Genomic DNA, 14,897 nt, shown 5'->3' with positions numbered 1-14,897 from the left:
TGTATTGGGAAACTTTCAGATATCACAGGATCGGAAAAAAAATATTAGCTAATTTTAACATAATTAGGGAGTAGTCATGAGGGTTGTGTATGTTTTATTATCTGGGAACCCTATGACAAAGATGTTACATCAAAATAAATAGTAAGTTTGGAGTTTACAACCCTACTAACTTTCTACTTTGTCTTGTATTTTTGTGACATTCAGCTACTTATCAATAGATGCAACTCTGCAGCGGCTGGAATCACATTCCTTCTTCAATTTGAGTAAAATGACTCACATGTAAGTACAATGAAAAGTGCAGCATAGACCCAAGCCACCACCACTCTTGATTGATAATTTTGGGGTTCTGGAAGGCAATAACAGTGCAACTATGGAAGACCATATGGGTAGGCCCTTAGATCGATTACATAGAGATGGAGAAAGCCCCATCTGAGCCTAGACTTCTAACAGTCCCCAAGCATAGAAGCACAACTATCTTGGACCTTCCAGATTAATCCAGATACCAGCTAAATACCAACCAGGGATCCCAGTGGATACCATGTGGAGCAGAAGAATCACCCAGTTTAGCACTGCCTGAAATCCTAATCCACAAAATTGTGAGCTGTAATAAAATGGTTGTTATTTTAGCCATTAATAATATTTTGTGGTTATTTGATAGCCAGAAGAGGTGGCAATTATATGTCAGTTAACAATAGGTAAAAGACTTTGAGGATTTTGTAAGAGAAAACTACAAGAATGGCAGGTTTTCTCTGCAAATTATTGAGGGTCCCAAGTGGATACAAATCAGTTCTCCAGGGTTTTAAACTTCAGCTGGGATACCGTTTGGACCCAAAAGTGTACATCTGATAAAGATTTGTAGAATGATGAAATACTGGTTCCTTCCATCTTCTATTTCATTTCCTCTGTAAAGAAGCCACTAGCATAGAGATGGTTTGTGTTGTTACTCCTATTAATAATAGCTACCAATTATCAAGTTTATGGGCAAGCACTCTGCTAAAAGTGCTTCACATGTACTGTCCCACTTATTCTCATTAAGCCTCAGTTTCCACTCTGTAAATGAAGACGATAATATACACAGGACAGGGCTTTAACCCACGTTTACTCAGCTAAAAAATTTTAGTCAAAATTAGGCATTTAGTCAAAATTTAGCATACCAAATTTGAAACCAAGTGTGTCTGCCTCCAAGACCAATGCAAAACCATAGTATCTCTTTAATTAAAAACAAAAATAATTAAAGAAAATGCTGACCTCACAAGGATGTTTTTACTTTTGTGTAGATTTTTTTTTAAATCACAAGTAAATAAAAATTCTAAAACTTTGTGAGAAAATGTGTGGTTTTTGGCAGCCAATGTGATAAGACTTAATTTCGCAGATTCACTAAACTGAATCAAGTGGATTTATTGGATGCTTCATGAGCATCTGTCTTAGTCCTGATTATTACATAATCACGAAAATAGCAATATGTGTCTTCCAGGCAATTTAGAAAATCACTTTTATCTTTTTTTGAAAATCCTTTTTATTTTTATTTTTTTTTCTTTCTGAAAATCCTTTTAATAATGTTTTATTTCCAGTGGGAAAATCTGCTGATAAACTTACATTTTCCTCAATCTGCTTCAAAACTCTAACCATTTATAAACTCCAGTATCTGAATTAACTTCTATTATTTTTAATTCTTCAGTAAATTAAAAGATGAATGAAAATCATGAATATCACCTCTCTATAACAAAAACTAATAAAAGAAGAAGAAGAAGAAGTCTGGAGGGACCATGTGAGATAAAGTGAAAATGTTTAGAGCTCTGTGAAGAAAAAAAATAAAATTGTTGACAGTATGATAGGTAAAAAGAAGAGGGAAAAAAAAAGAAGCTAAGGACCTAATATATACCAAAAACTTTGACAGACATTATACTTTTTGACCCAGTATTTCCACTTCTATAACTTTTCCTTACTAAAACAAACAGAGAAGTGAGAAAAAGTTTACATAAAAAAGCCATTTGTCTCAGAGTTAATTTATAATAGCAAAAATCTGGAAACTACTCAAACACTTAGGAGAATGGTTTAACAGGAAATACTGAGCAACCATTAGAAATCTGTTGTCATAGACTATTTAATCTCAGAGGAGGTACTTTTGAAATAATGCTATTTAAAAAAAAGGTATACTTACAGAGAGGAAAAAGTCTTGATTTTCTTTGGATCACGGAATGATGGAAGATTTCACATTTTTTACATGAATGTGTTTAAAATTTTTTACACTGTATATGTATTATCTTTATAGTCAGTTGAAATAAACTTTTTAAAAGTTAAAGTTTCCTTCAATAGGTATTAATCTTGAAACCAATACTTGATGTTAAAATACATGGGTGATTTATTATGTGATAAAAGCCTATCACAAAATGTACTTTAAAATCAATTTACCTAATTCTAAGTCCCAGTTTTCACTTTAGTCCTGTACAGCATATTAAAGTACTTAAAGTAATGCAGTTATGGTTTTGCCAATGTACCAGGGGTGCCAAAAAAATGTATACAAATGGATATTTTGGTCAACGTTGCTCAAGCAGCAGTTCACCATAATCAGAAGTGTCTGGACACTGATGGTAACCACTTTGAGCACCTCTTGTAACTGCAGAAGTCAAATGTGACTTGTATTCATCTTTTGTTATTGGTATATATTGAGTATTACAATTTTAATACAGTTTTTCTTTCTTAAAATGTATATACATGTTTTTGGCACCCTCTGTATACACATCGTGTTGATTTCCTACATTTATTAGTTTCTACTTCCCTGTATCTCCAGAGCACAGGGTGAAGTTGCACATAATGGGTGTTCAACAGCTATTCATTTAATTTTAATGACTCTCTCCCCCTCGACTCACCAGAGCGAGCGGACCTAGTGAAAGTCAGAGTGGCTTGCCTCCCATTTTTTGGAACTATTGGCACTTAAAAGCGGACTAGAAAAAAAACTGAAAATCAAAATGAAGTAAGTGTTAAAAAGAAGCCGGGGCCTGGCTGAAAGCTAGGTTTTTGGCTAATGTTCTCATTAGTTTTCATTCAGTTTCTCATTCTAAACAATATAATCTTACACATTACTGCATTTGTTTCTTAAAAGTCCAATTATGGGGCAGCTTCTCTTCTCTTCAGATACCTCATTCTAACTTGGTCTCCTTGCCCTGCGCACGCGTGTCTGAGGTTTTCTCATCTCCCTTGGCCCCATCTAACTTTGCAGGTGAAAGGCCAACTTGGCTTCTTTATTGGCTTCAGTTTGTTTCCCAGCCTGTCACTTTTCACTCATGGACTGGGCATGTTCAGGACATGCACAAATATCTCTAAGGCTGATAGGATCACAGTCAAATTCCATGTCTGTTGAATAATTGAGGTGGGGAGGGGGACAATGAAAGGGAATCAGTAGTTGGAAAGTTCCTTAATTAGAAGGGTTTTAAGCCTTCGTTTCCCCTCTTTTTGCCCCTCTCTCCCCAACCAGAGAACTAACTCTCTTTTCTCCTCTTATTGATTTCCCACATTGTTGGGGTTTAGCCTGAGCTACAGTGTCTGTCACTGGGTGGACGGTCAGGTCATCAGGGCAGCCCTCCCCCCATGCAGTCACTCAGGGATCCAGCCTGCTGGTCAAGAGGCATTGCCATCTTCAGCTTTTGTTCATACTTTGGAGACATCTCCATCCCAACTCGCTGTACTACAATGACATACATGTTTTCTTTCCCTCAGTGTCCCCAGCTGCCTGGCAATGTAGTTCGCCCTTCTGCATGCTTGGACCATAATTGCTTAACTCAGAATTGTGTGATTCAAAATTCACCCTCTCAGGCATGCTTGGAATGCATCCAAATTTGGACTCTTCTTTCACCCTTCCCCTCTTATCAGAGATTTTGTGGTACTTATCTCTACTCCTCCTTGCTTTCTATCTTTGAAAAGATTCTACCAGCTGCATTCACTTCTCACATTGTCTCCATTTAGCTAAACTACTGGCAGTACATACTCCCCTCCCCTTCCTTCCTTCAGCATAGGTTTTATTTTTCTAGCTTTATTGAGCTATAATTGATATATAACATTGTGGAAGGTTAAGGTGTACAGTGTATTGATTTCCTACATTTATATATTGCAAAATGATCACCACCATAGCATTAGGTAACATCTCCATCCCACTCTACCATTTCTTTTTTCCTGAGAAAGTTTAAGATCTCTCTTAGCAACTTCCAAATGTATAGTACAGTATTATTAGCTATAGTAACCATGCTGTACAGAATTTGTTACTAGAATGTGTTAGTCTTCTAGTAACACAGTTTGTACTCTTGGATCAGTATCTCTCCATCCCCCATCTCTCAGCCTCTGTAACCACCACTCTACTCTCTCTTTCTCTGAGTTCAACTTTTTGTAGATTCCATATATAAGTGATAGCACACAGAGCTTATCTTTCTTTCAGCATAAAGTTTTTTTTCTTAATGTCACTAGTGAGCAAAGTCACTTGTTGAGCTGTCTTTTTACCTCAGAAAGCAGCTTCTCTTCCCTGGAGTTTTCTTGTGGTGTCTTCTTATTCATCTTTCCTTTAACTCTTACATCTTCCCGCAGAAATCCATCTCTTGCATCCTGCATCTCTCCTTGCAGCCTCTCCCACCTCTTTCTTCTCTCATAGTAACCACCAGCAGTGCCTCATTTCCCTTTTATTCACTACCTCTATGGCTGATTCAGATGGGCTGCACTTCATTTCATTGCAACGTTAATTTTCTTGGGCCACTCACTGAATCTACTTGTTCAACGGTAGTCTCTTAGGGAACGATTGTCCAGACTGCAAACCACACTCATTTTCCAAGCTCTTCTAATAGTTTACATTTGATTGTCTCTGACAGTAGTTTAAACCCTCCTCCCCTAATGGAAAGCTCTGGCAAGGAGTTTACTCCTCACCACACAGAGGGAAAGTACCACCTTGACAGAGTCTCATAGTCTCTTGGAAGGGCCGGTTGGGTAGCTATGAAATTGTGCAGTAAGGTGGCCAACCGTCTCAGTTTACTGGGGACAGAGGGAGTTCCAGGGATACAGGGCTTTTAATTTCAAGCCAGGACAGAATTTTAAATCTAGTTTAAAGTGGGTCTTTCCATGCAGGGGCCTGGTTAGATAAAGATCATGATAAGATAGTTTAGAATTAGTGGATACATCAAGGCAAAGATTTTGTGGTGTGGGGTTCTAGAAGTCTTGGCATATAAATTGTTGATGCTTTCTGTTGAAGCATTGATGGCTTTTTCAAGAAGTTCCCTTAATGAACAATAAAGTTACCTGCCTGGGCAAAAGTTATGTTAATGAAGTCAATAGGCCAGCAAGGTTATATCAATACAGACAGTAAGCTGAGGTGGGGGAGAGGGTACATGGCGTCTGTTCTCAGAGTTAATTCCATTCTCTCTTTTCCAAAATCAGTTTCATACTCAACATCCTTAGTCAAATACCAAAGCTAGTGTTTTGTTGTTGTTTTGTTTTTACATTTTGTACGAACACTGCAGTACTTCCAACCCAAGTCGCTGATGTCTACTCTAGCTTTCATTCCACTCAGGAGAATAACAATAATAAAATTATCATCTATAGTGTCTTCACGGTGTGCTAGGTTACAGGTCAAACTCCTTATGGATATTATTTAATCCTCACCTATGAAATCAGGTGGCTCAAAAAGGTCAAGGAACTTGCCCAAGGTCACACAGCCAGAACTGGCAGAGCCTAGAGTTGATCTCAGGTCCATCTGACTACTAGGCAATGAAAAAGGAGCAAACTACTGATACGTGCTGCGTGTGGATGAACCAAATGTTCATACTCAACCTTCCATTCTAGGGCCAGGATACTTGCTATTGTGAAAAGTAAAGATTTCTGTCCTCCACAAACCATTGGAGAGGCTTTTCTTCCTTATTTATATCTAAAGGAAATAGAAGGCTCTGAGATGGCAATTAAAAGAAAGGTTGCCCATGAGTTGGAATGGACTGGAACAAAGTCAATGACGTGAGAGGGCTGAACAACCAATGTGTCCCTGTGAGGAGCCAGGAGACTTTGTTGCTAACGTGACAATCCTTGGGGTGCCACGGAAATATGTATTCTTTTCAGGGACACTTGTTAAACCTGATTGATGTCATTTATCTTTGATAAAAACCAGAAATCGCTGTGTTATGGTGAGTGTGCTCTTTGTAATTTTTACAGAGAGATTCGGAATGCCAGAAGCTTAGCTTACATAGACCCTGGAGCCCTGAAAGAGCTGCCTCTTCTGAAGTTCCTGTAAGTATTAACTGCTCTCCAATACCATTTTTTTAAAAAAATTTTTCTACAGATTTATAATGCTATTGCCTGCCAGGAATCTCCCTGGGATGATGTGGGCCAGGGTCATTTTAGTGGTGTAAGGCCCGGAGCAAATCATACCCTGTGATTTACTCCCTGCCCTTTCCCATACCAGGTGAAAGGATCCACATTTTAAAACCTACTAAAAAATCAGCATCAAGGGCTGGGACCAGAGACCTGCTCCAAGAGACACGAGGGAGAAAATGCTATCATGTATATGTAGTCTTTAAATGGAGGATAACAGAATAAAACAAATAACTGTGAGAGCCCACTGCTCAATTGTATTAGAAAATGGATATCACAACAATATTAGAATGACTGCTACACAGCAAAAAAAAAAAGAAAGAAAGAAAGAAAGAAAGAAAGAAAGAAAGAAAGAAAGAAAGAAAGAAAGAAAGAGAAAAGAAAAAAGTTACAAAGGGGGAAAACCCAATCTTTTGGAGGTTGTGGGGACAAAAAGGAAAGGGACAGCACTTACTGCTTTGCTTTGGTGACACCTTAACCATAATCTCCATGAGACCAGGGACCACAACATTTTTGTTCTCTGTTGCATCTTTACTGACTAGCACAGAGTAGGTGCTCAACAAAATGTGTTCGGTGGATGTATATGTATAGCCTCAGTTCATTTAGGCACCAGCTGGAAGAACCCTTCCTTTCTTGCCTTCTTTCCCACTCACATGCACTGTAAGAGATCAGAACACAAAACATTATGAGGAAAAGAAAAAGCAAAAATCAACCTTAATCCCAATACCCAGGAATCATCACTTTTAACATAGTTCATTTCTACCTGGGGATTTTAAATAAAAGTATATGTCCATATGTATTTTATGTATTAAATAAGTCTTTAATGTGGAATAGGAGTTATCCAGGGAAAGAAGTGGTTTGGGGTAGAAGAGAAATACAAGTGGATGGAAAAGCATGGATAAAGACATAAAGGTGTGGAACCATATGGCTTATTTGGGGAACTAAGAATAGTTCAATATTGAAGAGGTGGGAGTGGGAGATGCTGGGAGAATAGAAAAGGACATTGATGGGTTACGTGGCTGAAGGGGTACCTGAGGAGTAATAAAAACTTATAGGACAAGGCAATCACTCCTGTATGGACTTTGAGTTTCAGTCAATCAATGACTCTTTGAAATAATGATGCCCTACTCTATGCAAGTCTCTGTGGGGAACACGTAGGATAATAAAACGTTGTCCTTGCCTTCGAGCAGCTTACAATTTAGTTGGGGGAAGATACTATACATGAAATTGTAAAGTTCCTCTTGTATCAGAGAATAATGGCAAGTGACAAATGACAGGTACATACATTACTTGGGGATACAGGTAATTAGAGGAGATGTCAAAAAGGAGATGAACTTGTTTGGGGTTTTGAAGAATAGAGAGGTCTTAGTTCAAGTCCCTAATCTGGCATTTCCAGCCCTTTCCCTTATGGTTCCCACTTACGTCTAGGGTCTTTCCCCTCCCACATGAACACTTATTGCAATTGAACTAGGCTTTTTTTTTTTTTTAACTGTTCTTCAAATATACCTTATGGAATCTCATCTCTCTCCTTTGTTATCTTCAACGTCGCATTTGCTTTCTGAGATTTCTGGCTCCTGCTTCCTCTTCAAGTCCTATGCCTTCCCCACTGCAGGGAGTGAGGTCAGAATTTGCCTTAGAAGGTACATCGATGGAACTAGAGTTTTCTCTACTGGAAAACTTTGTCTAAGGCTTTACTGATAGTGTCTAGGTCTCACACCATGCCATGCCAAACCTCTCGAAAAACAAACAAACAAACAAACAAAACTCTCCTTCCACTATCTACATTCTAGTACAGGGGTGTCCAAACTGCGGCCCGCGGGCCAACTGCGGCCCGCGATCCATTTTTTATTGACCCAGAGCAAATTCCAAAAATATATTTAGTTCACTTAAATAAACCAGGTGAGGCAATACGTACTTCACCTCGAGTGAGTGGCCCGGCTGTTTGTGTATTTTACCGCATATGGCCCTTGGTGAAAAACGTTGAAAAAAGTTTGGACACCCCTGTTCTAGTAGCTGCAACAAATGTTAAAACAACTAAATCTGAGAGGCATCAGGAGCCTGAGGGTTTTTTTTTTCATTCCGGCTGGTCTGAGCATATCTTTTAATCTTGACATTTTGCCACAAACTTTGGAAAGCGAAGACATTTTGACTGATGTCCTTCCTTGTCTGGACATACTTTTTAAATGGTACTGCTGCCATGGTACTCCATGGGAAAACGATTCTTGGCAAAATAATGAACACAGTATCACGTAGCATTTGAAAGAGGAAGCTTGGCTTGGAGTTGGGTAATTACATTGTCTCTCTGCCCCATCTTCTCCTTATTTTAGAGAGAGAGAGAAAGCAACTTGTATTTCTAGGAATCCTACTTGGTTCAAACAATCCCCAGATTCTTCCAAACAGAAAAGATGTTTTGACACTGGTGGACCGGATTCAATGCTTGCACCTGAAAGGAACATCACCTCATCCAAGGGTTAGAACTCATGGTCACTCAGATACTTAGTGGGGGAGTTAGGATTTGACTCCAGTCTGAACACATGCTTTCAGCCATTACATTATTCCACTTCCTGTGTATTACTATTTTTACCAAATTCCTGTCCTGTTTTCTTCTTTTTCATTACTTTAGTGGCATTTTCAACACTGGACTTAGAGTATTCCCTGACCTGACCAAAGTTTATTCCATTGATGTATTCTTTATACTGTAAGTATGCATGCATGCAATATTTGGCAATATTTTATTTGACACCAACAAAAAACAGGGTGAGGCCATGGGGGTTGGTTGAAGCCAAGTGAAGCAATTATTTCAAGAAGAAAGCAGTGATCAGCTGTGATAAATGCACTGATGGATGAAGTAAGGCAAGGACTGAGGAACGGCCATTGGATTTACCAACATGGGGCATTGGTGATGCTGACAGGGGCAGCTCCAGTGGAGGCTGTTGGTGGAGAAGTCTGGTTAGAGTGCACTAACGAGAGAATCAGAGGGAGAATTCAAAAGACTGGCCATAACAAACTCTTGACAAGTTTTACTGTTTAAAGGGAGAAGAAAATCTCTCTATAATTGGAGGATATTGGGTCAGAAGAAAAGGTTTGTTGTGTGTGTGTGTGTGTTTTTTTTTTTAACAGGAGAAATTATGGCATGTTTGTTTCCGGATAGGAATGATTGAATAGAAGGGAAATTTGATGATAAGGATGATGCTTTATTTTTCCCATAGTTTTTCATTGCTTTTCAAAGACTTTCCCATGTATTATCAAGTTTGCAACTCTCAACCACCTTGTAAAGCATGAAAGAAAGTTATAATTTTTCCATCCTACAAATGAAGAAACTAAGGAATAGAAAACCTAAGTGATGTTTGTCTGAGCAGAGTCCCAAGAGCAGTCACTAATGGTGCTCAAACTGCTTCCTGTGACTTCTGATTGGTGGCCATGTGCTCTTTCCCAAAACCCACGACATAGTCCAGGGTGTTACCTAGTTGTACAGAAGTGAAAAGACATATGCAGAGAGAGTTACAGGTTGATTTTGCACTACAGAGTCAGCAAAATGTGGAATGATAGGATCCACTCTTGGGATTTTGCTAGGAAAAAAAATTGACCATGCCTCTTTGCTGCAGAAGAGCTCAGTGCAAAATATAGGTAGTCTTCCAGCAACTAGACTGGCATAGAAATTGTTCTCCAGGAGCATCTTCCTGGCAGTGTTTTGCAAGTGGGATACATTTTAGAAATACTTATAAAATGAAATCCATTGATCGCATTCTACCAACCATTTTTAGAGGTACCATACACTTAAAAAAAACTCTAGTTGCTATGGAAAAGTATTTGTCGCAGATTCGCAAGAAGTCTCTGAGACCTACCTGCTCTCCTTGCAGATTAAGATTAAATCAGGGACCTCAACCCACATCCAAAGCTCACTCACTTACTGTACATTTGGGGTTATGAGACCATGTCCACCTAGTATCGTTCTCACCACCTCACTGGACCTCTGAGCCACCAGTAAAGAAAGGCCAATGAAACTTAAAAAGAAATAAGATTCAATTGAATTGTGTCAGGTTACTTATTTAAGTGCATATGTGCAGTAAGAGCCCAGCTCCAGAATGCTTTTTTCCACTATGTGTTTTGTTCCTCTCTTGCAGTGAAATTACAGACAACCCTTACATGACTTCAATCCCTGCAAATGCTTTTCAGGGACTGTGCAATGAAACTTTGACACTGTAAGTATTGTTATAATTTTTCCTTTCTACAAATGCCAACAACTGAATTTTGATTTGGGCCACTGTCATATTTTCACAGGCCGTCCAGGAACATACTACCTTATAGTTTGTGCTCTATGGACGACCAAGTGTTTCACATAATTAAATAAGAGTATTGCCTTACGGTATGGTACTCTATAGATGACAAAATGGTTCAGGTAACAAGACAAGCGTATTCCCTTATAGAAATTGTCAGCACACTTTTTCTGTAAAGAGCCATTTAGGTTTTACAGACCACATAGCCTTTGTGGCAGCTGCTCAACTCTGCCACTGTAGGGCAAACATGGCTGTACACAATACATGAACTAATGAGCATGGCTATATTCCAATAAAGTTTTATTTACAAAAACAGGCAGTGGGGCCAATTTGGCCTGCAGGCCTCCTAGTATCTCCATTGTACAGAGGAAAAATCCAGAGTTAAAGCTAATTTAAGTGACTTTCCCAAGATCACTAAGTTAGAAAATGGTGTCACTAAGGGCTTTGCATACTCCCTGTATTCACACTTTAACTGTGTCATCACGCACTATTATTAAGCTCTCACAAAGGGATAGTGAATAGAAAATACAGTGCTGCTCAACATCATTGTTTTAAAGTTTTAATGGTTTCTGCTCTTTAGATGTTCAAAAGGAGATGTTTATCAGGGAGGTTCACAAATGTTCTAATGGCAAAGATCAAATAGAGGCATTAAAGATAAGTTTACTCTCTAAGCTAGTAGAGAATTCCCCTCTCTCATCGTATAAGCCACAAAGTAAAGTTGGGATCACATCCGAAGGGTCTCTTCTCTCTAGTTTCGGTACCACTGCCCAAGTTCAGGGGTGATGGGGTTTTTTGCCACCCAGCTTTTTGGGGTATTGTCACCCAGCTCCTTTTCTCTGGTCACACTGCAATCCAAGACTTCCTTACCATATACAAACCTGACTGAATTATTCCCCAACAAAACTGATTCAAGCTTGCATACAACTCTTCTAAGGAGCCATCTCCAAGCCATTCTGAGTCTATCAGTGTAGGCCCTATGACACTATCTCAACCTCTGGGACTTGACACGTGGTCACAAATTTCAGTTCATCTTTCTCCTCAAAATATGGGAGGGCTCTCTCGAAAAGACAAGAGACTCCTTCTCAGTCACCATTTCATTTTTCAGCACAGCAAACACCTGGGGTCTTAGCTGGCTCTGCCCCAAATCTCCTCTGTAAAAGTTTCCGTTCTGCCATTTACCGCTCATCACATGGAAATTCCATTCAATTTCTTTACAGAAATGTTAACTTCACCTTTTGGCATTCTTTTCCTAAGGATCCATATCCCAAGCAGCCCTCTGCAGTGAAAACTGCTCATTGTCCTACACTTAGTATGGGGCCCAGTAGGCATTTGATAAACATCTAAATGAGGGAACCTCATGTTTCCTGAAATCTAGATGTGGGGATGGCATGGGTTGTCCATTATCTTTTTAGATGATTATTTCTACATTCTTGCAAAAGTCCCTGCTTCTTTGAAGTTCATGCTTAAAAAATTATAAGCATGAAAGGATATGTGTCCAACAGCATTTTTTTACCCATGTTCCTAGTAGAACAGTTTTAATCAAAGTTTGTAATTTTTTCTTTCTTTACTCTTTTCTCTTTTTACGTGCAACTTGTCTCATCAGAGTTTTATTTAATCTCTGAAATGTAATTCCAACAAAGAACCTTTTTATTGACTAGGACTCCAACAAAGTTTGGGAAAATAGAAATACACAATAGACAATTCTCACATCTTCATGAAAAAACTCTAGTTCACACACACAAAAATAAATAAATGATAACTACCAGTGCTTTCTCAGGCCGTATCTAGCGTGTCTGTGCACTGCAGTCCTTACCAGGACACCTCAGTAGTGAGAATTCAACACATTGCGTAATTATTTAAAAAACAAAAACAAACAAAGATGACCTCTCACTTCTCCACGACTACATTGGATAAATCCAAGTTTTCAGGGCACTTGTTTTACATAGCCATCACATAAGTGTTAAACAGATGACTATTTCATCCTCCCAGCAGCCTTTTGATTAGGTATTATCATATTTTTACAAATAAGGAATGTGAGGATAACAGAGGGTGAGAAAATTTCAGGAGCACCTCCTAGGAAGTGACAGAGCCAGGTTTACTTCCAAATTTGGAGTCTCTTTTTATGCTTCTTCATGTGCTACCAGAGCTTACAGGTCGTGGACTACAGTAGTGTTCAGAGTCCCCTACAGTTGTCATCACTTGTGCCTGATTGTAGTCATGCTGCCTTCTCTTATCTCGTGCAAAAAGCTCCGAATAACTCCCATGTAGCACTGTGGAGACCAGAGTTCCCACAGCTGGGGCTCCTGCACAAATGATATGTGCTGTTGGTGAGTGAGAAGGATCATTTTTGAGGTCAGACATCCTGATTTCTGACAGCTCTGCACCAGTGTGGTTTTGGCAAATCACCTTCATGTCTCAGTAATTTAACTAGGTAACAGAGGTGATAACTTCAGGCCAGCCCCTGGAATCACTGTATGAACTAATTGGTTGCAGAAACATAGCAACAAATTAAAACATTACAATTTCCACAAAAGGGCATGGTCTATCTACTTTCTTACATTTACCTTTGAAGTTCAATTTCATTCAGCCCACAACATTAAGCATTTATTCTATGATAAGCTCTGAAAATAAAATATGGATAAAATACAAATGTGAAATAGCATTTTAAATAGAAAAATATAAAACCTATGCTTAGATAAAAACCTATGTTTAGATGAATAATGTCTTTAAAAGTGTTCATCTTAAGAAACTGAAGTTATTCCTCCATTATTGACATTGGGTTAACTATTTTTTGAGTAGATGTGGAACATTTTTTTAAAAGTGCTTAAAGGTAGCAAATCTTTGTTTCTCTTAGTGAATCTGCTCCTGAGAAACAGCTTAAAATTACTAGAAGTTAAGTCTGGAGGATGGAGATTCAAACTGGGAAATATTATTCTATGTCCCTAACAAGACATACTGTAAAGTTTTCTTGTGGGGCCTGAGAACGTTCATGCACATTTCTGATACTGAAGAAATGAAGCTCAGCCTCAGAAAAGGACCAGCACCACCTCTCATAGGTCACTGATTTCTCCTCTCTGTTGATTTTAGGAAACTATACAACAATGGCTTTACTTCAATCCGAGGACATGCTTTCAATGGGACAAAGCTGGATGCTGTGTAAGTCAAGGATAGCCGCGGAAACTGCTATCTTCCCCCAACTCCCACCCCCAAGAAGGACTGTCCAATGGGTCAGAATTCTTCTAAAGATAGTTTGTGCCAGACCATTCCCCAACCACAGAATTAGTATGACCAAGACTTGGGGATTATGTTAAGGAACTTGGCAAGAGCCAGCATTAGTAGAGACTTATTATGTATGACTCCAATTCTAAATCCCAAAGCTTTTATCCTTGATAAAATGAAGTACTATGAAGTCACATTCAGTTATCTTTTAGGAGTGAGTGTGTGTGTGTGTGTGTGTGTGTGTGTGTGTGTGTGAATGTTCATCTACTATGCTCATGAAGTAAAGGAGTATCTTTAATTAAGTCCAACACTTTTCAGAAAGAAAAATTTTTCTTTTAGTTCTTTTTTGACATGTTTTCAGGGCAGGTGTCAGTTTATACTTGATTCACTCAGAAATAGCTGAAAAGCCAAATCCAACCTTTGCCTTCCCCCAAAATAAATAATGCCTAGAACAGAATGTTTGCCAAAAGATAACCATTGCCATGGTTATCATTTCTGTCTTTGTTGTACTTTTCTATCAGGTCTTTGTGGTCGCCAGGATCTATGCCAGGGCATACTATGTGTCTAAGAACTTGTAGGCTGGTTCAGTAACGCTGTGTGTGTATCAACCTAATATTTAACAAATAAAAAATAGTTTTAGTAGAGCTTTCTTCCCACAGTATGGTACACTAGTTAATTTGTAGGACCCTCCTACTACAAAACAACTAGATCATACATTTAAAAAACAACAAATGTTTAATTTCATAGCTACAAGAGGGGAAATAAAATAAACTAACAAACCAGGAGCTGAAACCAAAGTGGTGAGGGCTCACACAGGGTGCAGCTCCCTTTGGGGTAGTGGTCAACATCAGTACTGCCAGGAGACTAGGCTTTAATACAGTGAGAAGGCAGGGGACATGATATAAACCTGAGACTCCTGGATTAAGCCAAGGATCCTGGACAAGTGCCATACAAATAGTACCTACTGACTCCTGGCAGAAATAAATGCAAATCTCTACAGCAGAAAGAATACCAATGCAGGCTCCCAGGCTTTCTTAAAAGATTAAGATCAATCAAATATGA

General features: G+C 38.8%; 1 protein-coding gene across 2 annotated transcripts in view; it reads left to right on the top strand.

Annotated features, from left to right (window-relative positions):
- The window catches only part of TSHR (thyroid stimulating hormone receptor), a 109,689-nt gene that overhangs the window by 61,491 nt on the left and 33,301 nt on the right, over positions 1 to 14,897 (top strand). For both annotated transcript variants that reach the window (XM_033107010.1, XM_033107008.1), the window contains exons 4-8: positions 205 to 279; positions 6,181 to 6,255; positions 8,963 to 9,037; positions 10,464 to 10,541; positions 13,704 to 13,772. In XM_033107010.1, coding sequence (XP_032962901.1) covers positions 205 to 279; positions 6,181 to 6,255; positions 8,963 to 9,037; positions 10,464 to 10,541; positions 13,704 to 13,772 — 372 coding nt within the window. The remainder of the gene's footprint in view (positions 1 to 204; positions 280 to 6,180; positions 6,256 to 8,962; positions 9,038 to 10,463; positions 10,542 to 13,703; positions 13,773 to 14,897) is intronic.

Source organism: Rhinolophus ferrumequinum, chromosome 6 (genome assembly GCF_004115265.2).
Source record: "Rhinolophus ferrumequinum isolate MPI-CBG mRhiFer1 chromosome 6, mRhiFer1_v1.p, whole genome shotgun sequence".
Lineage (NCBI taxonomy): Eukaryota > Metazoa > Chordata > Mammalia > Chiroptera > Rhinolophidae > Rhinolophus > Rhinolophus ferrumequinum.
The sequence above is the reverse complement of the archived record's forward strand: the minus strand, read 5'-3'. Positions and strand labels throughout refer to the sequence as shown.